Source organism: Neoarius graeffei, chromosome 7 (genome assembly GCF_027579695.1).
Source record: "Neoarius graeffei isolate fNeoGra1 chromosome 7, fNeoGra1.pri, whole genome shotgun sequence".
NCBI classification, from domain to species: Eukaryota; Metazoa; Chordata; class Actinopteri; order Siluriformes; family Ariidae; genus Neoarius; species Neoarius graeffei.
In genome coordinates, this window is record NC_083575.1 from 70,689,318 (window position 1) to 70,714,955 (window position 25,638).

Sequence of the window (25,638 nt, forward strand, 5' to 3'; positions counted from 1 at the left end):
TTCAACTTGCTTCAACCATTTTACATTTTGAAGAATAAAAAGAAATGTAAATACTCCTAGTAAACAAGGGAGGGAGGGAAGACAGATGTGGAGGTGGATAGATAAGAGACACAATGAGATAAATAGATAGGAAAGAGGTATACAGATGGAGAAGAGATTGATCGGAGAGCGCGATAGACAATATAGATAGATAAAGTGGTAGACAGACATGGATAGATAGGAGAGAGGAAAGATAAAAAGATAGATAGAATAGTGAGATATAGATGGATAGGACAGAGTGGTAGACAGTTGAGAGAGAGAGAGACAGACACACACACACACCCCGACAGATAGATAGGAAATAGACAGACAGGAGCGAGCGATAGACATATACATAATATATGAGAGAGAGAGAGAGAGAGGTGCCAGTAGATCACAATAACATGAAATTACAATAGTACCTATAGGTTTCTAAGCTGAACACCTTTGGCAACAATCTCCTCATCTATATTCTAAGTTCAGCCTGTTTTTCTCTGTGGCTCCCATAAAGTTAAGCAACATAACACGAGTGGAAACCTATGATAAAAGTTATAACAACTGTGATAAACCTATGATAAAAATTATAACAACTGTACCTACACCTACTTTAATTAACCAAGCTTGATAAAAAGAAAAAAAAACACTTACTTTTTCGAACATTACGACGAATCCACCACTTGCCTCGTTAACGTCTTTGACCAACTCCTTTGTTATACTAGTGCATCTCAAAAAATTAGAATACCATGAAAAAGTTCCTTTTTTTCATAATTTAATTCAAAAAGGTAAACTTTCACATATTCTATATTCTTTACATGTAAAGTGAAATATTTAAAGCCTTTTTTTGTTTTAATTCTGATGATGGCGGCTTATAGCTCACGAAAATCAGAAATCCAGTATCTCAAATTATTAGAATATTCCCTAAGATCAATCAAAAAAAGGATTTACAATACAGAAATGTCCAACTTCTGAAAAGTATATTCATTTATACACTCAATACTTGGTTGGGGCTCCTTTACCATGAATTACTGCATCAATGCGGTGTGGCATGGAGGTGATCAGTCTGTGGCACTGCTGAGGTGTTATTGAAGCCCAGGTTGCTTCGATAGTGGCCTTCAGCGCATCTGTATTTTTGGGTCGGGTGTTTCTCATCTTCCTCTTGACAATACCCCATAGATTCTCTATGGGGTTCAGGTCAGGCAAGTTGGCTGGCCAATCAAACACAGTAATATCATGGTCAGCAAACCATTTGGTAGTAGTTGGCACTGTGGGTAGGTGCCAAGTCCTGCTGGAAAAGGAAATCAGCATCTCCAAAAAGCTCGTCAGCAGATGAAGCATGAAGTGCTCTAAAATCTCCTGATAGATGGCTGTGTCGACTTTGGACTTGATAAAATACAGTGGACCAACACCAGCAGATGACATGGCACCCCAAATCATCACAGACTGTGGAAACTTCACACTGGGCTTCAAACACCTTGGATTCTGTGCCTCTCCACTCTTCCTCCAGACTCTAGAACCGTGATTTCCAAATTAAATGCAAAATGTACTTTCATCTGAAAAGAGGACTTTGGACCACTGAGCAACAGTCCATTTCTTTCTCTCCTTAGCCCAGATAAGACACTTCTGACATTGTCTCTGGCTCAGGAGTAGCTTGATATTAGGAATGCAAAAGTTGTATCCCCTTTCTTGAAGATGTCTGTTCGTGATGGGTCTTGATACACGGACACCAGCCTCAGTCCACTCCTTGTGAAGCTCTCCCAAGCTCTTGAATCAACTTTTCTTGACAATCCTCTCAAGACTGCGGCCATCCCTGTTGCTTGTGCACCTTTTCCAGCCACCCTTTTCAGTAATGACCTTTTGTGGCTTACCCTCCTTGTGGAGGGCATCAGTGATCATCTTCTGGACAACAGTCAAGTCAGCAGTCTTCCCCATGATTGTGGTTGTGTGTACTGAACTAGACCGAGAGATACACTGTGTTCATACTGTTTTACTCAAACTCGAAATGAAATATTCTAATATTTTGAGATTTTTTTTGTACTGTATGCCATACTGATTAAAATAGAAAAATGCTTGAAACATTTTAGTTTGTGTAGTGAGTCTATAATATATAAAACTTTCACTCTCTTAAATAAACTGATGGAAAATATTGAACTTTTTCACAATATTCTAATTTTTTGAGATGCACAGTATAAGGAGCAAGACCAAATTTTGTTACACAAGACGTTTTGTTTTTTTCAACAGGAGAATGTTGTAGCGACTTCTGAGTCTGGGAACATAGCCTTAAAGAGTTCGCTTATGCCCTCAGTCGAGCTGTACGAGTGGTGTTCCGTAATTATTTTTAAAATCCAGAGCACCTCTGATCGAAGTGTCGGGGTTCCACCGACACCCATCATGCCACTGCTCGGCCCTTGTGTTGTTGCTAGCCTTGCCAATGCTGTCTGGCTTGCCTGATGCTGCTAACATTCGACAGTGGTGCTAGTGCCAACTCCAGGTGCATTCAGAGATTGAACCGTGCAGAACTGAGCAATGGGCTGGTGGCGGTGGAGGGCAGATGCAATGTGCTTTGAGCTCTTCATGCGAGACTCTAAAGCGAAAATGACCTATAGTGGACAACTTGAAGGTCTTTCGACAAACACAGCATCTTGCTTCAATGTCGCTTCCAGGAACCTCCCTCACCCAATCACGATATATTTCATCTGAAAGCCACTGCTGATTAAAACGACACTTCCCCATGCTGCGATTCGTGGAGTCTCCTCTCCACCACGGACTCCGATGGTTGCGCCGGCGCGAGAATGTATCAATATTGTTTCTTTGCGCATACTCCAAGAAATTCACTGATGTTACGCAAAACCCACGTTTTCACATTGTAGAATAGTATGAGTAAATTTAAGACCCGTGTTTAAAAAATTAAGTCTTAGGCAAAGCAATTTAAGACTTTTTAAGGCCTTAACTTTGGAATATTAAATTTAAGACTTAAGACCCCGCGGCTACCATGCTTCCAGAATTCGCTGGTATTTATTCGAATCCATGCTTCCCTTGACCAATGAAATGTGCCCTGTGCCACTGGCTGCAACAACCCCAAAGCATGATCGATCCACACCCATGCTTCAGAGTTGGAGAAGTGTTCTTTTCCTGGAATTTGACACCCTTTTTTCTCCAAACATACCTTTGCACATTGTGGCCAAAAAGTTCCATTTTGATTTCATCAGTCCACAGGACTTGTTTCCAAAATGCATCAGGCTTTAGATGTTCATTTGCAAACTTCAGACGCTGAATTTTGTGGCTAGGATGCAGGAAAGGTTTTCTTCTGATGACTCTCCCATGAAGGTCATATTTGTTCAGGTGTCACTGCATAGAAGAACAGTGTACCACCACTCCAGGGTCTGCTAAACCTTTCTGAAGGTCTTTTGCATTCAAACAGGGGTTTTTATTTGCCTTTCTAGCAATCCAACGAGCAGTTCTTTCAGAAAGTTTTCTTCATCTTCCAGACCTCACCTTGATCTCCACTGTTTCTGTTAACTGCCATTTCTTAATAACATTACAATCTGAGGAAACAGCTACCTGAAAACACTTTGCTACGTTCTTGTAGCCTTCTCCTGCTTTGTGAGCATCAATTATTTTATTATTCAGAATGCAAGGGAGTTGTTTAGAGGAGCCCATGGCTGTTGATTTTAGGGACAAGTTTGAGGAGTCAGAATTTATCCAGCTTTGAAATCTGCATCATCTGACCTTTCCCAACAAAGAATTTGAACAAGCCACAGCTCAATACGCTAATTAAGGTCTGGAACCTTGGCAAAAGTTACCTGAGAACTCAAATGTATTGGGGTGCCCAAACTTTTGCATGGTGTTCCTTTTCTTTTTTTCCACTCTCCAATTGTACAAAAAAATACACAAATTTTGCAGAAAACACTGAAAAGAAATGTCGTCTTTACCTTTATGCCTTTTGGTGATCAGTTCATCTTCTGCTCACTTAACTATTCACAGCAACACATTTTCAGTAAGGGTGCCCAAACTTTTGCATGCCACTGTACTTGTCCTCAGTAATAGGAATACAGTGCAGCATTCTGTACATATCCATGGATAACCAATCTACCCTCTTGTACAAAATACAAGACAGACAAGTCTTCATCCATTTAAAAAAAAAAAAAAAAAAGGGGGGGGGGGGGGGGAATGCAATTCGGTGGAATCCATCATCGTGTAAAAGACATTATGGTCTTACCAGCAAATCCATAATGTTGCCTTCAAGTGCATTTCTCATAGTGATCCAAGGTCAGCTAAAGTAAGCACCTTTGTGTTGTGCATAATGATATGATCAAACATCATTAAAGGTAGGACATGCAAAGCATTGACAGTACCAGTTAGGCATTGGAAAATATGCATATTAATGCAAAACACGCTGAGGAACTCCTTTGTTTATGCCTGTTGTACTCTACTTTTGGAAATATGCAAACAAGGAAGCTTTCAGTGGGTTGGAGTAAACAAAACTAGGAGTGGTTCAGAGGGCATGTTTGGTACGTTTTAACCTGTACTTGCAGGCTGTAATTTTTTCCCCCCCTAATCTATGTGGTGTAAGAAATGTACAGTACCTTACAAAAAGTCACCAATGGACAAAGAGCCTCAGTGTACTTTTCTAAACCATGGCTCAACATTTTGGGTGTGGCTAATTGAATTAGCACCATGAGTTTTGGGTTAGCATACGTCGCCATGATTTGGAAGTGATTTCAAATCCAAGTCAGTCTTTTTTTTTTTATATAAAGAGACAATTTAATAAAGCAGAGTGCATAGATTGTGCAACTTTGTGTACACACACACACACACACACACACCCCAGATCCAGAGTGAAGCTGCTGTACATCCAGACATTGATATGGAACACCGGTCAAATGGATTCATCCCTGGCATCTAGTTACAGGAACTAGATTTTACAGCATCTTTATGATGTGAATAACCCAATTTAGTTACAGACTACCAAGGAACTAAGCAAGCTGTAAAGTAAACAAAAATAGGACCGTTTCATGCCTTCTGCATTATTTCATGGCTTACTGCATCATTATTTCCAATTAAGTCAGGGACACAAGCTGATCAAAAACACAGAAAAGCAAAAAGACCTTATGAAAGATGGATCTGTATTTAGTTGATGCCAGTCTATTCACAGATTCATTCGTTCATCTTCAGTAAGCACTTTACCCTAATCCAGAGACTCATTGACTCCTTTAGACAGAGGCAATTATGAGAAGCCAGTTCACCTACCAACAGAGAACATGCAAAACTCTGTACAGACCATGCCCAGAGCTCAGGATCAAACCTGAACCCATGGAGCTGTGAGGCACCAACACTACCTGCTACACCACTTTCAATGACATTAGTTCAGTCAAACAGACACTACACCCATACACAGAGGTGTTTAAGTAAGGTGGTGCACCACAACTAAACATGCCTTAACCAGGGTTTTCCCCAAAGTGTGGATACACGGTGCTCCGTTGTGCTGTAAGGGCCTCTGCATGCTCTTGTGACAAGGCTTTCGCAGATAGCTTTTCGCAGACAGTTGTAATTTATCGTTGAGCGGGGAGTAATAGGCGTGCACGATGTTATTCACCGCCACAACGCAAGGGGGTGCGAAATCGCTTGGAGTAGTTGGTGGGTGTGGTTAGTGGAGTGTTTATCCTCCGGTTACTTATAATGACTAGAACTGGAGTCGTATAGATGTACGTACTTCCTCACTTCCTCGATCAACCGCTCTTCGTGCTGCTCCATCTTCACTCGTGTTTTTAAAAATGGCGGTAGTGAAAACAAACCAAACCGGGAAAGTAGGGAAGCGGAAGTGCATGTACAGCAAATGTAGAGTGGACCAATCAGAGCCCTCTTGTCTGCAACGCTGTCTGCGGTGGTCACAATTTTTGGGAGGTGCGTGCAGAGCGTCTGTGAAGGGGGGGGGGGGGGGGGCTTCGCAGACGCCATCTGCGACGCCATCTGCGAGGACTGGGTTGTCAGCATAAATTGGCCTTAAGACGTCAGCACCGCGCGGTCACTTGCACACCCCAAAAAAACAAATTGAACAATGCAGAGTATTTTCCACACCTAAATACCTCTGATTTCCCTCTGAAAATGAGTTTTAACTATAGAACTAGAAAGATACTGCAATTTATTTTATATATAATAAATAAAATATATAAACAGTATTTCTATTCAAAAAAACCTTTCTATATTAAAAGTTTTTTGCTGCATGCATGCACTGCCATTCACAACACCATGTTCTCGTCGCTGGTCACTAGATGGCGGTGTTGTGTGTTTTGACCTTGATTCTGTTCCTGGCATCCTGGAATTGGAAAATGAAGGTGTGCTATATTGTTTAATATTATGCATTTTTTGTTGTGCAATATTTAATTTTATTTCTCTGAACTGACTGGTTCCAGGGTTTTCTTCATTTCAAATGTAAATTTTCCCCCCTTGCATATTTGACCAGGTAAAACAGCAAATGTTGAACAGTGCCTAAAATCAACCCTAGAGGCCACCAGAATGCACCATCTTAAGTCCCCAATTTCAAAATTTTCCAGGGGAACATGCCCCAGAAGCATCTAACACTGCTCTATTTATTTTCCCCTTGGGGAAAGCCCTGTTAAGACACATTCTACAAATTTTTGAAGCCGTGCTCAAGGGATGATCCCCATTCTTCCAAAAAGCTAATCTCTCAGCTGATATTTGGATTATGGTGGTGGAGAGCACTGTTTAACTTTAGTCTAAAATCTCCCACAAGTGTTCAATTGGCTCAAGATCTGGGGCCTCATTTATAAAACTTCACGCAGGATTTACGCCAGAAGATGGCATGCGCACGAAACTCAGAATGTGCGTGCGCACAGAAATATTCTGATTTATAAAACCGTGCGCATGCACGTTCCACGCCAATTTCCCTTTATAAATCACAATCCACTCTAAGTTTGCGGCACCTGTGTGTGCCTCAAGACACACCCACAATTGCCTATAAATATTCAGCGAAACACCCTTAATGAATATTGATATCTGTGGACAACATGCCCAAAACAGAAGGAAAGAAAGAAGCGCAACTTCACCGACTGTGAAGTTGAAGTGCTAGTAGATGAAGTGGAGCAGCGTCGAGCTGTTTTGTTTGGAGGCCATAATACAGGAGTTACAAATGCGAAAAAAAAAAAAAAAAGAAACACGTGTGAATGGCAGGATGTGGCCGATGCGGTCAATTCTGTAGCTTCACAAGGCCGTACTATGGCAGAGGTTTAAAAAAAAAAAAAAAAAAAAAAAAAAGGAAAAGGGGGGGGGGGGGGGGGGGAAGGGTCCAACATAAAGGTGGACGCCAAGAAGAGGATTGCGGCACACCGCTAAAGCGTCTGTGCAACGGGCGGGGGGGAAAGGGGAGCCGGAGCTCACCCCACTGGATCAAAAACTGGCTGGCATTATAGGGGAAACCCTCCTGAGTGGAGTTGTGCGTGAGGAGGAGGGCGACACCGATGCTGGACCACATGAACCAGCCGAGGACTGGGGTATGTAATTTTTTTTGGTTGTGTATCAAGGAACCACCTCACATTGCACATGTGCCCCCTTGTTTGAAATGGGTGTGAAATTAATTGAAACGAGTCTTCATCCAGAAAAAGTATTTTATTAACAAAAAAAAAAAAAAATTCCCTCGCAGTTGCTGGGTGTGCCAGTGAGGCCAGCAGTGTGTTGGCTGTGGCAGCGGAGGTCCCAAGGACGTCCACGGCCTCCGATGCATGTGCATCCATGCCGAAACCAGCCACCAGCACCCGTGTCCTAACAGATGCAGTGCTGCAGGTGCAGCGGGAACATGTGGATCCCGTCCGCGAGGTCGCCCGGGAGTTAAAAGAAATTAAAAAAAAATGAGTTGTCCGCATTAAATGCCAGCATTAAAGAATTTCTTAAAAAGTAATCATTTGTTTCCATACCCAATTATTTACAAGCGGCGCATCACCTCCTCGCGCTGGAGCATGGCTCCTGCGTTTGGGTGGAATGCCTGGGGATAGGGATCGGGGTCGAGATCAAGGTTGACCTCTTCAGTTTGCAAAGGCACGTTTTGTAGCTGTGCCACATTGTGCAGTACAGCACAGGCCCTAACAATCCTACAGACCTTTTCAGGTCTGTAACATAGCGCTCCCCCCGTGGCATCCAGACAACGCCATCAGGAGCCCGATGGTGCGCTCCACAACAGCGCGCACCTGGCTGTGGCGCAGGTTGTAAGTGGTCTCCTCAGGCGTTTGGGGGTTCATAAATGGCGTGAGCAGCCACCATTTCAGCGGATACCCACTGTCACCTACAACATAACTGAATGAGTAAAGGGTTGAATATTTAGAAAATGGTCTAAGAATGGTTACAAATACTTTCAGGATTTACACATTAAAAATCACCTGCACCCAGACAAGTGCACAAAATTAAGGATTATAAAATCTTAAGTCAGTCACATTTTTGATGCACGATGTTATGTTAAGTGTTAAACTGTCATTCTCCTCGTTTCCTTCTGAGGTCGCATTTTCCGCGTTTCCCTTTTTTGTGCGCGTACGCATGCGTCAAAGCTTGCGTGGAGGTGCACACATTTTACCGTCAAGTTCACTTTTTATAAATACCGAAGCTTGCGTAGAATGTGGCGTACGCATTCTTTTGTGCGTACGCATCGTTTATAAATGATGTCCCTGGTGAGTGTGAAAGGCATAGCATATATTTTTACACCATTTTCAATCTCGTCAAACCATTCAGTGATCATTTGTGCCCTGTGGATGTGGGCCAAGTTATCCCGCAAGTCCCATCAGCAAAGTTTCATCACATGATAAAAGGTGTTAAGTCAGAAGAACTTTGAGCAGCTTTGCAGTGAAGGGGTTGCCAGAGTGATCGTATTAAAGTTTGGCCAATTTCTAATAACATTTAGCCTGCAAAAATTTCCTTTGAAAATGCTAGGTTGTTGGAAGTTGACAAAAAAGTTTAGATTGCCTTGAGAGTTATATTATGCCAAATAAGATTTACATAAGAAAATATCTGGCAACCCTAGCCAATGTGATACTTGTGAGAGTCTGGCTGCAATACAGCCAATCAGCAGAACTCACCAACATATTAATGAGCCCACCAAAAAAGGGAATATAGCTTGTTACATCCTTGGACCAAATCACAAGGGTTGTTAAAGGTGCATTTCACCCCAACCAAACAGTCACATACCTTCAATTTAGACATGGAGAACAATTTAAAAATACTGAGTAAATACATAGTCACTTTTAATACCTATAATGTATCAACACTGGCAACAGCGATGATGCCAAACACCACACAAGACCATGAACTTAGCAACGTGGACTGTGGTGTTTTGTGCATTGGAGGATTGCTATTGGGAATAAAACTGAGGTCATATTTTGGCTAAGCTTGTGTATACTGACACCATATTTGGTGTATTTGTTTGTCACAAGCTGGGACTACTCTAGAAATGTGCATGTTCTTTGGCGACTGTTGCTTCAACTATATTTGAGCTTGTTTCCAGGAAGTCTGAAAAACGTCCTTATTACTGCATACGGTCATACAGCTTTGCATGCGTTTTGGTACCTTTATCCTGTTTTCCCTAGCAGTCCCCATGGAAGTGTTTTGTGTTCTTGTGCACTTTACTGTACACACATTCCAGCGCAGCAAGTGATGCCGAACAAAAAGCACAGTGATGGCTGACTGCACAGTGTTAGCACCCTCGAGACAGATGTTACAACACAGCCCATTTGAAGTACAACCCTAAATCAGAAAAAGCTGGGAAGGTACAATGAAATTAAAACTGGAAACAGTGGCTTGTAAATAATCTTTGACCCGTACTGCACTCAAAACAATACAACGGCACATTATTTGATGTTTTATCTCATGGATTTTACTGCCATTTTTAAACACTTATTTCAATTTTGATTCCTGCAACACATCTCAAAAAAGGGTGGGGGTGGTAAAGCATTTACCACTTTGTAATGTTGCCATTCTTTCTCAACACTTCAAAGATGTTTAGGGACTGAAGACACCAAGTGATGAAGTGTTTCAGGTGTTATTTTGTCCCATTCTTTCTGCAAACAGGTCTTAAGGTATGCAGCAGTACAGGGTCATTTTTTTTTTTTTGTTTCAAAATTTGCCTCACATTCTCTATTGGCAACAGAGGGGACAGGCACCCTATTCTTCTGCAGCCATCCCTTTGTAATGTGTGCAGAACGTGGTTTTGCATTGTTTTGTTGAAATATCCCTGGAAAAGATGTCTTGAAGGCAGCATACAGTGCCTTGAAAAAAAGTATTCATACCCCTTGAACTTTTTCACATTTTTCCACCTTAGAACCACAAACTTAAGTTTTTTTTATTGAGATTTTATGTGATAAACCAACATAGGAGTAGCACATGATTGTGAAGTGAAATGAAAATGATAAATGGTCTTAAATTTTAAACAAAAATCTGAAATATATGTGGTGTGCATTAGTATTCATCCCCCTGTCCTCGGATACCTCTAAATACAATCCAGTGCAATCAATTGCCTTCAGAAGTCATCTAATTAGTTAAGAGAGTCCTACTGTGTGTAATTTACTCTCGGCATAAATACACTTGTTCTGTGAAGGCCTCAGTGGTTTGTTAGAGAACGCTGAAGAACAAACATCATGAAGACCAAAGAACTCACCAGACAGGTCAGGGATAAAGTTCTGGAGAAGTTTAAAACAGGGTTAGGTTATTAAAAAAAAAAAAAATCCCAAGCTCTGAACATCTCAAGAAGCACTGTTCAATCATTCAAAAATGGAAAAAAGTATGGCACAACTGCAAACCTACGAGCGAGCAAGGAGAGCACTGGTCAGAGAAGCAGCCAAGAGGCCCATGATCACTCTGGAGGAGCTGCAGAAATCCACAGCTCAGGTGGGAGAATCTGTGCACAGGACAACTATAAGTCGTACACTCCACAAATCTGGCCTTTTTGGAAGAGTGGCAAGAAGAAAGCCATTGTTGAAAGACAGGCATAAGAAGTCCCGTTTGCAGTTTGCCAGAAGCCATGTAGGGGGGACAGCAAACATGTGGAAGAAGGTGCTTTGGTCAGATGAGACCAAAGTTGAACTTTTTGGCCTAAATGCAAAGCGCTATGTGTGGTGGAAAACTAACACTGCTCATCACCCTGCATACACCATCCCACTGTGAAACATGGTGGTGGCAGCATCATGCTATGGGGATGCTTTCCTTCAGCAGGGACAGGGAAGCTGGTCAGAGTTGATGGGAAGATGGATGGAGCTAAATACAGGGCAATCCTGGAAGAAAACCTGTTGGAGGCTGCAAAAGACTTGAGACTGGGAAGGAGATTCACCTTCCAGCAAGACAATGACCCTAAACATACAGCCAGAGCTACAATGGAATGGTTTAGATCAAAGAATATTCATGTGTTAGAATGGCCCAGTCAAAGTCCAGACCTAAATCCCATTGCGCATCTGTGGCAAGACTTGAAAATTGCTGTTCACAGACGCTCTCCATCCAATCTGGCTGAGCTTGAGCTATTTTGCAAAGAAGAATGGGCAAAAACTTCAGTGTCTAGATGTGCAAAGCTAGTAGAGACATACCACAAAAGACTTGCAGCTGTAATTGCAGCAAAAGGTGGCTCTACAAAGTATTGACGCAGGGGGGGATGAATACTAATGTACATCACATTTTTCAGATTTTTATTTGTTTAAAATTTTGAAGACCATTTATCATTTTCATTTCACTTCACAATTATGTGCTACTCTGTGTTGGTCCATCACATAAAATCTCAATTAAAAAAAAACAAAACAAAAAAAACTTAAGTTCATGGTTGTAAGGTGGAAAAATGTGAAAAAGTTCAAGGGGTATGAATACTTTTTCAAAGCACTGCATGTTGCTTCAAAATCTCAATGTAAATTTCTGCATTAATGCTGCCTTCAAAGAAGTGCAAGTTACCTTTGCCAAGGGCACTGACAACCCCATACCATGGCAGACCCTCGCTTTTGGACTTGTTGCTGGCAACAGTCTGGATGGTCCTTCCTTTTGGTCTGGAGCACATGGTATCCACCCCACACACACAAAAAAAACCAAAACCCAAAAGACCCACGATGCTTCCGAGCCCAGAGAAGTCAACGGTGCTTCTGGACACAATTAATATAAGGTTACCTTTTTGCACAATAAAGTTTTAACTGGCATTTGTTGATGTAACTCTGTATTGTAGTGCTTGACAAAGGTTTGCCAAAGTAATCCCCAGCCTATGTGGTTATATCAGTTACAGATGAATGCTGGTTCTTGATGCAGCGCCATCTGAGGGATCAGAGATCGCTAGTGTTCAGCTTAGCCTTCTGCCATTACCCTTTACACACCGAAATTCCTCCAATCATTTAAATGATATACACCATAGAGGGTGAAATATCAATCTCTCTAGCTTTCTTTGAGGAATATAGTTTTTAAACACTTCAATAAATTTACACATTTGTTGACGAACTGGAGATCCTTGGCCCATCTTCGCTCCTCAAAGACAAGGCCTTTCCTGGATACTGATTTTGTACCAAATCATGATTACAAATCACCTGTTGACATCACCCGTTTCAAATCATATCGTGCATTTCGACGTCACTCATTAAACAGGGAAGGAACGCCAAGTTGAGAAGACTACCTCAAGGTGACGTGCAGGAATTTCCAGTTTGGGTTTTACTGGTTGGAGGTTGGGAATTACAAGTTGCAACCTTGAGTTGAATGCAGCATTAGCTGAAGCATTTTTTTTTTTTTAGTGCCGTTCCATACAACAAAAGGAGACTCTGGGGGAATTAAATTACTGATGCAGTGGCATTTCATATCACAAGACATGGTGCCAATTTACTTTGGGTTTATTTATTTAGTGCTCATCAAGTTGTGTAAATATAGTATCAGCACCATCTATAGCAGATCAGGCAAACAACGGTTCTTGTAAATATCCTTTATTTAAATATCCTTTAGACAGATTGTACCGTTACTGTTTTTCCCCATCTACACTCTTCAAAAGTCCATTCTATGAAACACAAGTCTTTGAAATAATTTGCATCATTTTTCAATTGCATTATCCAAGAACTAAAAAAAGTTCTTGGATAATGCAATTTGGGGGGAAGAAAAGAATCTCGTTTTTTTTTTTAAGTCATCTCACTCAACTTGTGTAAACCAACTGTGAATACACAGAACTTTCCTCACAAAGTTAGTGACAACTTTTGAAACCAAGTCACCAACTTAAGTAAATCATTTCTAATTGAGGCCTGAAGAGAAACATATGTGCCTTATGCTGGCCTTTTCCTAACAAAATTATTCATTCATCAATCTTCAGTAACTGCTTTATCCTGGTCAGGGTTGCGCTGGATACAGAGCCTATGACAAACACTGGAGGCAGAGCAAAAATACACTGGGTCTAAATAAATAAATCTGTATTGTGGCCTGTGAACAACAACAACAACACATACAACTAAAAGTTATTCAAACAATTTAAAAAAAAAAAAAAAAAAAAAAAAAAAAGATTTCCCTTGCAAGATACAGTGGATATTAAATACTACACAGGTTTTGCGAGGTGTATGTATAAATAAAAACAAGCCACCAAGACAAATCATGCCAGATCTTTTTCTACCTTTGTGTGGTGTACTATAAGCATAAAGGCGTTTAAACAAAGGCTGAGTTAAGGGGTGTGCACACTTATGCAACAAAGCCCCCCCCCAAAAAAAACCCCAAACACTTCCGTTTACTTTTCCCTTTAAATTTTGTTGGTTGCGAGATCACATTAAAAGGTGGAAAAACAAACAATCGGTCATGATTTTATCTGGGTTTCAATTTTTACATTTCAAAAACCTGCAATTTTAACAGGGGTGTGTAGACTTTTTATATCCACTGTATAGGATTCGTACATAGATAAAAGGAGCCATTAGACTTAAAGGTAGACTACCCTTCAGATGTTTCAAATTTAGGTCATAAAGAATTTTCCCCCGACACCCAATTATTTTTGTTTAGTGGACTGAAAGCTACTGAATTCGAATCACAGACTTCCAATTTTATTAGGTTTGTTTTCCCCTAATAGAGCAATTAATGAATTTAGAGCCACATGGCCTTAAATTCTCCACTGTTTTTTTTTTTTTTTTCCTGCTTCACCATGACCTAATTCAAGATACTTTGTCATGCATCACGTGGTGGGCTTTCCCTGTTCGCACAAGGCATTGTGGGATACAAATTTGAAACAGGAGAGAAAAAGAGGATGCGAGTGCGCGAATGAAACGTGAAAGCCCGACTACAGCAACGGAAAGCGAGGAAAAAGATGTTATGTTGCGAAGGAAAGGAAACGCAGGACCAAACTAATAAATATTGGCGGTCAGCGAGCACCTCTGTGTGATCAGCTGTTTGTTCAGCGACAATGATGTCATGTCAGTGCACGGTCAAAGGTAAACCTGTGCATGCGCACACGGATTTCCTCTGTCTGCTTGACTGTACGATTTCATGCACGTTATTTGCTCGAGAATCCCCTCAAATTAAATTACTTCCCAGCCACAGAATGGCCTGATATTTTGTGAGATATTACAGAAATAAGCATAGATCACAATGACCACATTTCAGAGGGAACCAAATTTCACCAATTTTATGAAATCGAAAGGCCGTCTCGCTTTAACGTTTGGGGAAGGGGGGGTGGGGGGAGTTTGTCGTTTTGCACCAAGGTCATGTGAACTTAAATGTGACTGATAGAAAACATGAAGGTAAGCCACAACAGTACGGGAGAACTTTGCATGATTATGTTTGATAAAATCTCAAAAGACAAAACATGCATTTGAGCTTCCTGAATTGAGATTTAAAAAAAAAAAAAAAAAAAAAAAAAGAGAGTGGGTGGTTTGGAGAAACACGATAATGCCTAAATAGTGCCGTTGCCATCATGGTTTCCCTACAGTGACAGGGTGTCTACAGGTTTGTCCAAGTTAAATTTAAGACTTAAGACTTTACCATGTTCCAAAAAAAATTAAGACCAAATCTAAAGTCATGCAAAAACGTACTCTTTTGAAAAAAAAAAAAAAACTATATAATTTAATGTAACTTATTGTTCTTGTAAACATTCACCAGAAAACACTATTCTAGTAGAAGTACTTCATTTCTTTTCCTTGACAGGCATTCACACACTCAGAACACAATATAAGGATCGGATAAACTTGTAACTATGTGACAATCAGAATGCAGTCACAACGTTTGAATCCAATCTAACAATGTGAAAATGTGAATGAAGTCACACACACACACACACACACACACACACACACACACACACACACAGAGAATCCAATGCAACAGGTTTTTTTAATTATTATTTTCTCTGCTTGGGGAGTCACACTGTAAGCAGAATTGTTCAATTCCATCTTTGGTCAAACAACAATGCAGAAAACAACAGTTAAACAATGTGAACGCACGTACACCTGAAACTTCGGCTCACTCACTTGAAAGGTATGCTCACTTGCACTTCTTAAAACGATACCCACACACAAACAATACTATTCTCTCACATGCACGCAATAGAATATATTCTCCCTCTCTCTCACACACACACACAATATTCTTACATCTTGCAGATCTATCCTCTTCTCCATGACCATTAGTGGTGGCAGCGCTGAAGTCGGATATTTGAGGCTGATGTCCGCAGCCTTTAGCAAAAGCAACGTGCTTGGCGCTCTTCATATGAGAGTCCACCGCTCTTATCCATTGTGCCCAACTTAGTCTTACAGCCACCACGAGTATTTTGCATCTTGCAGCCAGTTATCATTAAATTTACATTTACCCATTGTGGCTCGGACTACCCTCCATCAACAGATCAGGCACTGAGTGGTTGTCAAGCACGCGTGTGTCTAGCAACCGGTGGATTCGGAGCCTGCGCAGTATAATTGTGAGCATCAAAAATGATTAAACTTTTTCCCCATCCAAAGTGTACCACATTTTAACGATATGACTGAGTAAAATCTCCATAAATTTAAGATTGAAAATTTAAGACCACGGGGTTTGAAATTTAAGACAATTTAAGACTTTTTAATGACCTTATTTTAGGAAAATTAAATTTAAGACTAAGACTTTTTAAGGACCCACGGCCACCCTGCAGTGATCACTTCCGTCGCACACAAACCAGATGTGTGAAAATAATCTATGGATGGGAAAATTTGTTAGTAAATCATTTGCAAGTTCAACATACATTCAGAATAAACGCTGATGCGACTAGAATTAAAGCTCTTCTACTTCCTACATTACCATACACCCATGTCTCTACAATAATAATAATAATAATAATAATAATAATAATATTATAAAAAAAATGAAGTTAAGACTTTCAAAAGATGCACAATAGAAATAAAGAATAAAAAGGGACAACATAAACCTAGGCCTTCCTGTTTACTCGACACACAACGTGATTAATCAAGCCACAGTACCACATTAGTGATTAATAACTACGACCAAGCAATAGCGGCGAACTCCGGAAAAATCATTCTACAAATGACGCAGATACAATCTTGTTTTGAAAACATCTTTCTCCATTGTATTAGCTACTAACATCATTGGATGAAACTGATTTCACCTCTCTCTGCCAACACAGCAGGATGAACGTGTCACTTTGATAAAGGCAGATCGTGTATATTGATGATGTAACAGCTACATTCAACGAGTGCCAATTAATTCATTTTCAATTACCTTCAAAAAAAAAAATTCCTCTGTATTTTAGGGGAAGACAAAAGGTCTTCTCTACTCCTGCTTGGACACTCAATCCAAATTCCCTACAAGATAACCATGACAAAATAACTAATTTAATTGAGATTTTAGCAAGGTAATGCAGATTAGTTATGACAAGTAGCAACAGCATAAATTATTTCTTTCATAGAGTAGCACAATAAATATTTAGGAGTGTTGTAAAAAGAATATTTTCATAATTGATTCATCAGGTGATATAAAATCAACAGAAAAAAAAAAATCACCTTAAAATGTGGCTTGTAAACGAGAAGTTCTGTAAAAAATACCATTTGACATTTTCATTTACTTCAATTATTTCATGTGAAGAAAAAAAAATCTGAACATTTCACATCTTGTTAACGGGTGTACACACATGAGCTTGTCACGCGTCACTTTGTAGCCAACAGTTGATTGCGAGGTTCGTTCACATACAGTATAAAGTGAATCGCTTGTTGCCCATTGCTTCCAGGCTTTCGTTTCTAGGGATCCCTCTTGTGCATTTCCCAAACTAAATATTTGAGTGAAACAAGCATTACCTGGCTAATTCACTACAAAAGACCATAAATATCTCAGTGTATACATATGGACAGAGCTACGCTTCAGCTGTGATAATTCACTCATGTTTAATTTATTTTAGTTCACTGATAGCACAGTTCAAAGCGGACCTTTTTATGGTTTCTGTAACACTTTGTTAAAGCACATTTTAGACTGTTTGGCAAGTTGAGTATTGAGGTATCCAGTTAGCACAATAGCTACCTCTCTCCCTTGTCTTGCAACAAGAAACTAATTTACTGCATTCTTCCCATCACCTACAGCTTTATAAAGAAAGACGACTAGCTAAACATTTCACCAAAAAACAACAAATCTGAAATCTATGAGCTAAATAATGACATTTTGATGTGGTTGAAGTGGTAGGAACCAAAGTCATAGACGTCTTCTTGTAGTAAATGTTTGGGGGACCTCAACGTTGGAGTCATCCATCAGTCAACATATCTGCATCCTTCATTCCCATTTGTAGCTGCCTTAATTGCATCGCCTTAGTTTGAGAATAGTGTAACTCGGTACCCGCCTGCTTCGCGCCACCAATGGTTATTTCCCATGTCATCACTACAAGTCACTGAATTTTATTGACATTCTTTGGTCTCTTCCTGTGTGTATGCTCCTTTACTCCATTAGTATTCTCCTCCAAGTCAAAGTCCCTCCCATACCAGGGCCTGGTCTTCCCAGGCAGTCTCCCGGTCCTAGTACTAACCAAGCCCTTGAGGCGCATTGGGCGGCGTGGATCTCCGTTTTTATAGCCTTCTGCCTCTCGCCTATTACATAGCTAGGGTTACAGTCCTCTGGTAACCACAAGAGTTTGACTCCCTACTTGCATCTGTATGGCAGCATGCCTCACCAGATGGCAGTTGGGACCATTTTTTATGATGGTCTTTGGTATGACCCGACCATGAGTAGAACCCGTGATTGCCTGCTTGAGAGGCAGACACGCTAACCACTCGGCCAGTTCGCGGTGTTCTCCTCTAAACAAAGGGCTAATCTCTAATGATTATATCAAAACATGGACAAAACACACACACACAAAAAAAAACCTTTAAAATTTAAGTGAATTGATTTAAATTAAAAAAACCCACAAGATACTTAATTTGTGCATGTATTTGCATCTTTGTCTATCTACACTGTACTAAAACACATGCACATTCATTAATTTCAGCAAGGCATTATTAAAACAGGTGAAACATTCATAGTTTAATGAGGCTGGTTAACTGCTACACTTAGAGTACCAATCAAAAGTTTGGACACTTTATAATTCAATATTTTTTTTCCTTTATTTTTATTTAAAAAAAAAAAAAAAGGACACTTCATGTCTTAAAAATAGTCATTTCTCTTTACTTAGTTGAGCAGTTCTTGACATAATATGGATTACTACAGTTGTGGAATAGGGCTATTTACTGTATTTTTATAATTTACCATTTACTGTTTGATCTCAAACGCATTAAGGAGGAAAGAAATTTCGCTAATTAACTTTTGACAAGGCACCTGTTAATTAAAAAAAAAAAAAAGCCTCCCACTACCTCATGAAGCTGGTTAAGATAATGCCAATATTATGCAAAGTGTCATCAAGGTAAAGAAAATATGAAACATCAGAAAGCCAGACAATATCTCATTATCTCTAGCCGCTTTATCCTTCTACAGGGTCGCAGGCAAGCTGGAGCCTATCCCAGCTGACTACGGGCGAAAGGCGGGGTACACCCTGGACAAGTCGCCAGGTCATCACAGGGCTGACACATAGACACAGACAACCATTCACACTCACATTCACACCTACGGTCAATTTAGAGTCACCAGTTAACCTAACCTGCATGTCTTTGGACTGTGGGGGAAACCGGAGCACCCGGAGGAAACCCACGCGGACACGGGAAGAACATGCAAACTCCGCACAGAAAGGCCCTCGCCGGCCCCGGGGCTTGAACCCAGGACCTTCTTGCTGTGAGGCGACAGCGCTAACCACTACACCACCGTGCCGCCCCGCCAGACAATATAATAATAATAATAAATTCCTTTCAGGTGTTCGTGTCTTTCTCTTTCAAAATCTTCCGTATTTAATGAAGCAAACCTGGCTGCCATGTTTGCTTACAAATTGTCACATTCGCTCGCTAGCACGGAAGTCTTATGTTCCTGACGTGCGACATCGTGTTGTCTTGTCAACCATGCAATATCAAACCATATTCAATGCTCATTCTCCACTGGGTAGGGTGACATAATACTTACATGTAGGATAAGCGATATGCTAACAATATTGCATACTATCGAACCAAATGAATGAAAGCTGCTAGAAGGGAATAGAATACATATGTTATTTACCAGCTGGGAGGTCCGTATCGTGAAATACCGTGACTGAGGTCTTGAAAGTACTGACCAAGGTCATGGTATTTCACCATACAGACCGACCTTAAGCTGGCAAATAATATATAAATTTTCTTTACCAAATTCTAACAGAAAATGAGAGCACCCGAAAGGGAAAACCGAGCCGTCATTTTGAATCCTCATTCACGGCTGTAATACAAATTGCAACCTCCTCGGTATACAAGTGCACTTCCATGGCAGGAGAGAGAGAGAGAGAAGGAAGGAAGGGGAAAAACAAAAAACAAACAAACCACCACATTTTGCCACCTATGTAGTCCCCCATTTATACAACAACATTGAGTCATTCAGGATTCAGCCATGTTTTTGCTCAGCATTAGCAAGTTACAGGTTTTTAGCTCTCTCTTAGAAATTTCTTTTAGACATTATTTTGAATACTCATTCACAGCTGTAATGCAAATGGCTTCTTCCTCGGTATACAAGTGCATTTCCATGGCGGGGGGGGACCTACATTTTGCCGCCTACAGTATGTAGTCCCCTATTTATACAATTGAAGTCATTCAGGATTCAGTCATGTTTTTGCTCGGTGTTAGCAGCAGTTACAGATTTTTAGCTTTCTCCTGCAATGTTTTATTTTATTTCTTCTTCCTCAGGGTAGTAAAACTTGCTTTCGCTGTGAACACTGTCGTTATCGCTATCCATGCTGTAAAATTAATGCTATTCTCCTGAGAAATGCAAAAATAAGTGTTGACAAAAATTGCTACTATGTTTGTTGTTGTGAACAAGCGAGTCACCAGAGGTCCGTAACCGGGGTCCATAACTAGGGTCTGTATCGTAGGATATGGACCTGCTTGCCAGCCAATCAGAGCGCAGGATTTGATGGAAACTGGACCGTGAAGAAAATAAATTTTTTTATTCCATTGAAGAAAAAAAAAAAAAAAGTGTCCTGTATGTATAATAATTCCTGATATTCACTTTGCTTTTGGCGAATCGTTATTAAATGCTACTTTTTTGACTCTGTAATGCAGACATCCCCTACACTGTTTAATTTTCTTAGTACATATACACCATTTCTTAGTATGCACAATACTTATTTTTAACCAATTTTGCGTCAACTTATCAAATCACCACCCTGCTTTTGTTTCACCTTGAAGTCGATTTGCTGACTCCAGGCACTGAAACCTAAAACAGTCACCTCCAAAGCTTTGGAGTTGATTATACACACTGAAAATGATTTAGCTTGTCTCCATACACAGCAAGCAAAATTTATCTAGTAGTGGAGTGGTTCAGTTAGCAAGACAAATAGCAGATATGTATTTTGCACTTATTTTGTACATGTCAGACCAGGGTTGAACAAATCAGCGCTTGAAATGCAGTTACGATAGCGTGCAGACTCAGGAGGAAGAAAGGCACAAAAATAATCACCTTGCATTAGTTTGTCTCTCACATCTGGTCAACATAAGCACTTCTCATGCTGCAACAGATTATCTGATAAACGTCAGTGATACTGTAATGCAGTTAGTTAGTTACCGGTTATTTAGTTAAGAGTTCTGTTGTAGGGTTAGTGAATAAAAATGAATTGATTATCAATTAATCCTTAGTTGCAGCCCAAGACACTAATATAAATAACGCCTACTATGTAATAGTGTGTCCTGTACCCGGGTTCTACCACTTTAGTGCGTTTTGAAAAAGCACCGTCAGAAACTCAGAGCAACATGTGTTCAAGGCCCAGTTTCACTAAAGCATTGTAAAGTTAAGATGGTCTTAACTGGTGGAGAGGACGTTCAGTTTAATGCTTGCTTGAACATTTTAAGAGGATCTGTGTGTTGTGACGCTTTCAGAAGACTCAGTCCAGTGTGTGGAACAAACTGAGTTTGTATGCCATTTCACAAAAACGGATGCGATTTCCTCCACAGCCCTGGTGTTGAAAAGCACAGTTTTTATACAGGAGGACTTCATTCCATAAGCTCACAAAGGATTTTTTTTTTTTTTAAACATCAATGTGCAAAAACCTACCATGCAAATTAGCAGCTCTCCATCTACAGATCAGGCAGAAACCTCATGGCGATACAGTTGAATGTTGATTTAGGAATGGTGCCAGGATATAAACGCACTGGTGTTCTCTCGTTTCTCCTCTTACCATCACTGGTTGAGGATGCTTGAAGAGAAGGGGTGGTAGGTAGAGGTAGGTTTGCTACACCTGCTATTCACAGGTAAATCCTCTTCTATCAAGGGCAAGGTACACCAGGATAAAACATCTAAAAATAAGAAAAAAACGTTACTTGTGTGCAAAAATGAAACAAACAAACATTCATGTTAATTAACAATACAGATGCTTTCAGTGATCAATATCCAACTGACTGAACTAGGATGTGAAAGAGGACAGCCCTTGTTGTGGGCAATTCCATGTAAATGTCAACCTCACCATGCAAAAATAAAGCAACATGTAATACATCAAAACCACTCCCAGAGATATCACCTAGGCCTGTATTTTACAGATGTGAATAAGTTGAACCAATTTGTAACCAACCTAATGTGTCACTGTCAGTCTTTCTTTCTTATAATGTAAAACCCAAGCTAAAATCAACTATGATCATGTACAATTCTATATTATTGCCACAAGCCACAGAAATGTATGCTAAAATCCACAAAACAATAGCCATCCTAAATATTATTTAAGAACTTTGATAGTTTTAGCTGATATTTAGAGAGTTTTTCAAAGGGTTATGGTGGTTAAATTGCTGATGTCTATTTCAGACGTGGGTCCAGGTTCCTAAAGGTACTGCAACACAATGATCCTTGTTCCACACTAGAGCAGACATCATATTGAATATTTTAACTTTAGCTTCTTTTTAGAAATGGGATCTTGAGCTCAGAAGACATTTGTATGACTTCGGGTTGCACGTTTAAAGGGATTTTCTTGATTAACCGTTTTAGAAGAAGTAGAAGAAGCAGCCTGTGTCACATGTACACTTGTGCACAGCAAAATTCCTCCTCTGCATTTAACCCATCTGAAGCAGTGAACACACACAAGTGAGCAGCAAGCACACACACGCTACAGTACCCAGAAAGCAGTTGGGGATTAGGTGCCTTGCTCAAGGGCACTTCAGCCATGATACAGCAGGAGAGGAAGTGCTATTCACTCACTCTTCTCCCCTCACATTTTTTCTGCCAGTCCCAGGAATCGAACCAGCAACCCTTTGGACCAAAGGCTGCTTCTCTAACATTCAGGCCATAACTGCCCCCAGTTGCTGACATTAATGAACTGATTATTGATTACACCCCACCCACATTACTGACACTGAATATGCAAATAACACATTCCTCAATAAAAGAATTGTATTGAACAACTACCTTTACCATTAAAGGACCCATGGCATGGTGGTTTGTTGATGCTTTAAACGGGCTCGTGGAGGTTTCCAGATGTTATATCCGCAGCCTTTCTCGAAATGAACCCTCGGCACATAGATATAGCCTCCTGGGAGAAAGCCCCATTTCAGCGCTTTTCCCAGTGCGTCGTTTTGCTAATGAGAAGCAGGAGGCGGAGAAGGGTAGAGGGTGGGGGCGGGTCTTATTAATATTCATGACATGTAAACGTGTTACCTCTGATTGGCTAACAGCACTGTGCCGCTACCTCCAGTGGGTCAGAACAAGCGGATGTGGGTGTCTTACTATGGCGAGAGAGAAGGAACAAACCGCGAAGGGAAAAATACCGCGCGCTGACGTCATTAAGGTGCGACGCGAGGAAATAAAATAAATTCAGTGGGTGTCTTTGTAAAAACTGTTTTGATTGGCTATTATAACAGAGCATGCTGTATGCTTTTTGGTTTTGTAGCGCAGAGTACCTGGCTAACTGCAGGAAGCGGTTAGCTGCACAGCTAATGTAGCCATTGCAAGGCTAACGTGGCACCGATTTTAAAACACGGCAAAACGACTTAACAGTTACACACTTACTTGTTCGCTGTTTGTGGCTGATGCAAAACCTGCCCTGTACTGTCCTAAGTTGTGGAAACATTCATCAGGAAAATGCTTCCGACAAACATACACCACTTAGGTAGACTCAACGGCGTATTATTGAAGTAAATAAAATTAAGCCACTGCGTCTTCAGGGGCTCTCCCGTCGGCAGTAAAAACAGACTCTTTTCTGTGTTGTCACATCCATGTACAGCGCAATTTCCATGTTTCGCTCGCTTAGGTGATGCCATGTTGTTGTGTCCTCTATGGTCTCCTCACTACAACTGGGCGGGCAATTCATACAGTGGGTGGGAATCCAGAGGGGGGCGTGGGGATCATCGCCCTTGCTGACATAGTAAAGGGAAGAGTTTATCAATGCGCCGTTTTGATGCGCCATTCTCAAATGTTGGGCATAGTTTGGTTTACACATTATGAAATTTCTAGCCACTGGGGTGACTTAAGAAGGTTAGAGGAACTCATTTTAATGTTAAAAAACCTCAGAAAGTGAAAATTTCATGCCATGGGACCTTTAAACTTTTAAGCATATGAACAATAATCACATTTGCGCAGGTACCGGTATAATTTAGCAATAGGCTTATGCAACATCTTGCGTCTGAAGATTAGCCAAATGGGCTATTTGGCCACATATGTTGATAAAATCAAAACATAATGGCAGTCCAACAGTTGGTTGTGATACATCGACCATCCCTGCTTTCTGCGTATAGTTCACCCAGATGATTTGCCTGGATGGAATGGCATGTAATGTAGTATCTAGGCTCAAATAAATAAATAAATAAATAAATAAATAAATAAAAAGTTAGTCCACAGAAATCTTCACAATCAGTTCTACTTAGTAGCATCATGTCTTTAACGCTTAGGTCACATTAGTTTTATGATTGTTTGCTCACTGGTCATCGCAATTTCCCCTAGCCAATGCAACAGTAACGGTTGGTTGGAATCCACTGGAACTTTTGCCTCTCAGTAAGGTTGAATGTTGACTTTTTAAACGAAACCGTATATAAGAGGACTTGTTGGTAGGTATGAAACCTAAAAGACATTTTCATAGTCCTTACAATGCATGCTTTCATTTTTTTCATGTGCCATCATAGTAGGCCCATAGACAGTAAAAAACTTACTTGCTGTTACGAAAAATGTGCGAAACTTGCAATTTATTCCTTTACTTTGTAACGCTTGATTGTTTGCCAATAAGAATTTAGTCAATCATTAACAGCCCTAGTACGAATTCAAATGAACAAAGGCAATGTGGTTGTACTAATAAAATGTAAGCAATAAAACATACTGGGGCATGCTATTGTAGGAAAATAGTCAAATGAGGTGGCGTGATGGGAGTTACCAATATGAATGTGGTTATTTCACTCAAACAGCACATTCTGAAGTGTTTTATTCCTCTTGCCACAGACATTTGCCAACGATTACAATTTTTCATTAATGAACAAATTGAGCTTTTTAACCCTTTATAGTTACGTTTAAAGCTGTGGAGTCAAGTTTCAAAAGTAACACTTGCACCATGTTACAGTGGATAAACAACTATTACCTCATCAGTCTTCTTTTAAAAAAAAAAAAAAGGCTCTTGAAGATAACATTAAAACAATATACAGCTTGCCATATTACCAAGAAACCATAGAGTGGAAAGCCATCAGAAAGTATTCTATCGAGGTAGGACAGCAAAGCACCGACACTGTAGAGCAGGGGTGTCCAAACTGATCCATAAAGGGCCATGTGGCTGCAGGTTTTCATTCCAGCCATGCAGCAGCACACCTGATTTGGCTTATTCAATCAACTGACACACCCACCCTTTAATCAAGGGTGGGTGTGGCTGCAAGTATTTGACTGTGTGAAGACAGTTCAGTTGATTGAATGAGCCAAGTCAGGTGTGCTGCTGCATGGCTGGAATGAAAACCGGCAGCCACAAGGCCCTTTATGGATCAGTTTGGACACCCCTGCTGTAGAGCCTTCCCCAAGGCAACAAACTTCATATCAACGATTATATACTTTTAGTCCTTGAATGCATAATGAGATTAATTGGATGGCCACCTTACAAGTTAAATCCCTGAAAGAGCAGTAACTAAAGCT

At 40.4% G+C, this 25,638-nt stretch overlaps 1 protein-coding gene across 2 annotated transcripts in view; it reads right to left on the reverse strand.

Moving 5' to 3' along the window:
- Positions 1–25,638, reverse strand: part of rgs17 (regulator of G protein signaling 17) — a 48,287-nt gene that overhangs the window by 20,349 nt on the left and 2,300 nt on the right. The window contains exon 2 of one of the 2 annotated variants that reach the window (XM_060924830.1): positions 21,607–21,848. In XM_060924830.1, coding sequence (XP_060780813.1) covers positions 21,607–21,609 — 3 coding nt within the window. In that variant the 5' untranslated portion in view covers positions 21,610–21,848. Of the gene's footprint in view, positions 1–3,947; positions 3,977–21,606; positions 21,849–25,638 lie in introns of those variants that run through there. The other variant, XM_060924831.1, reaches the window with a different exon arrangement.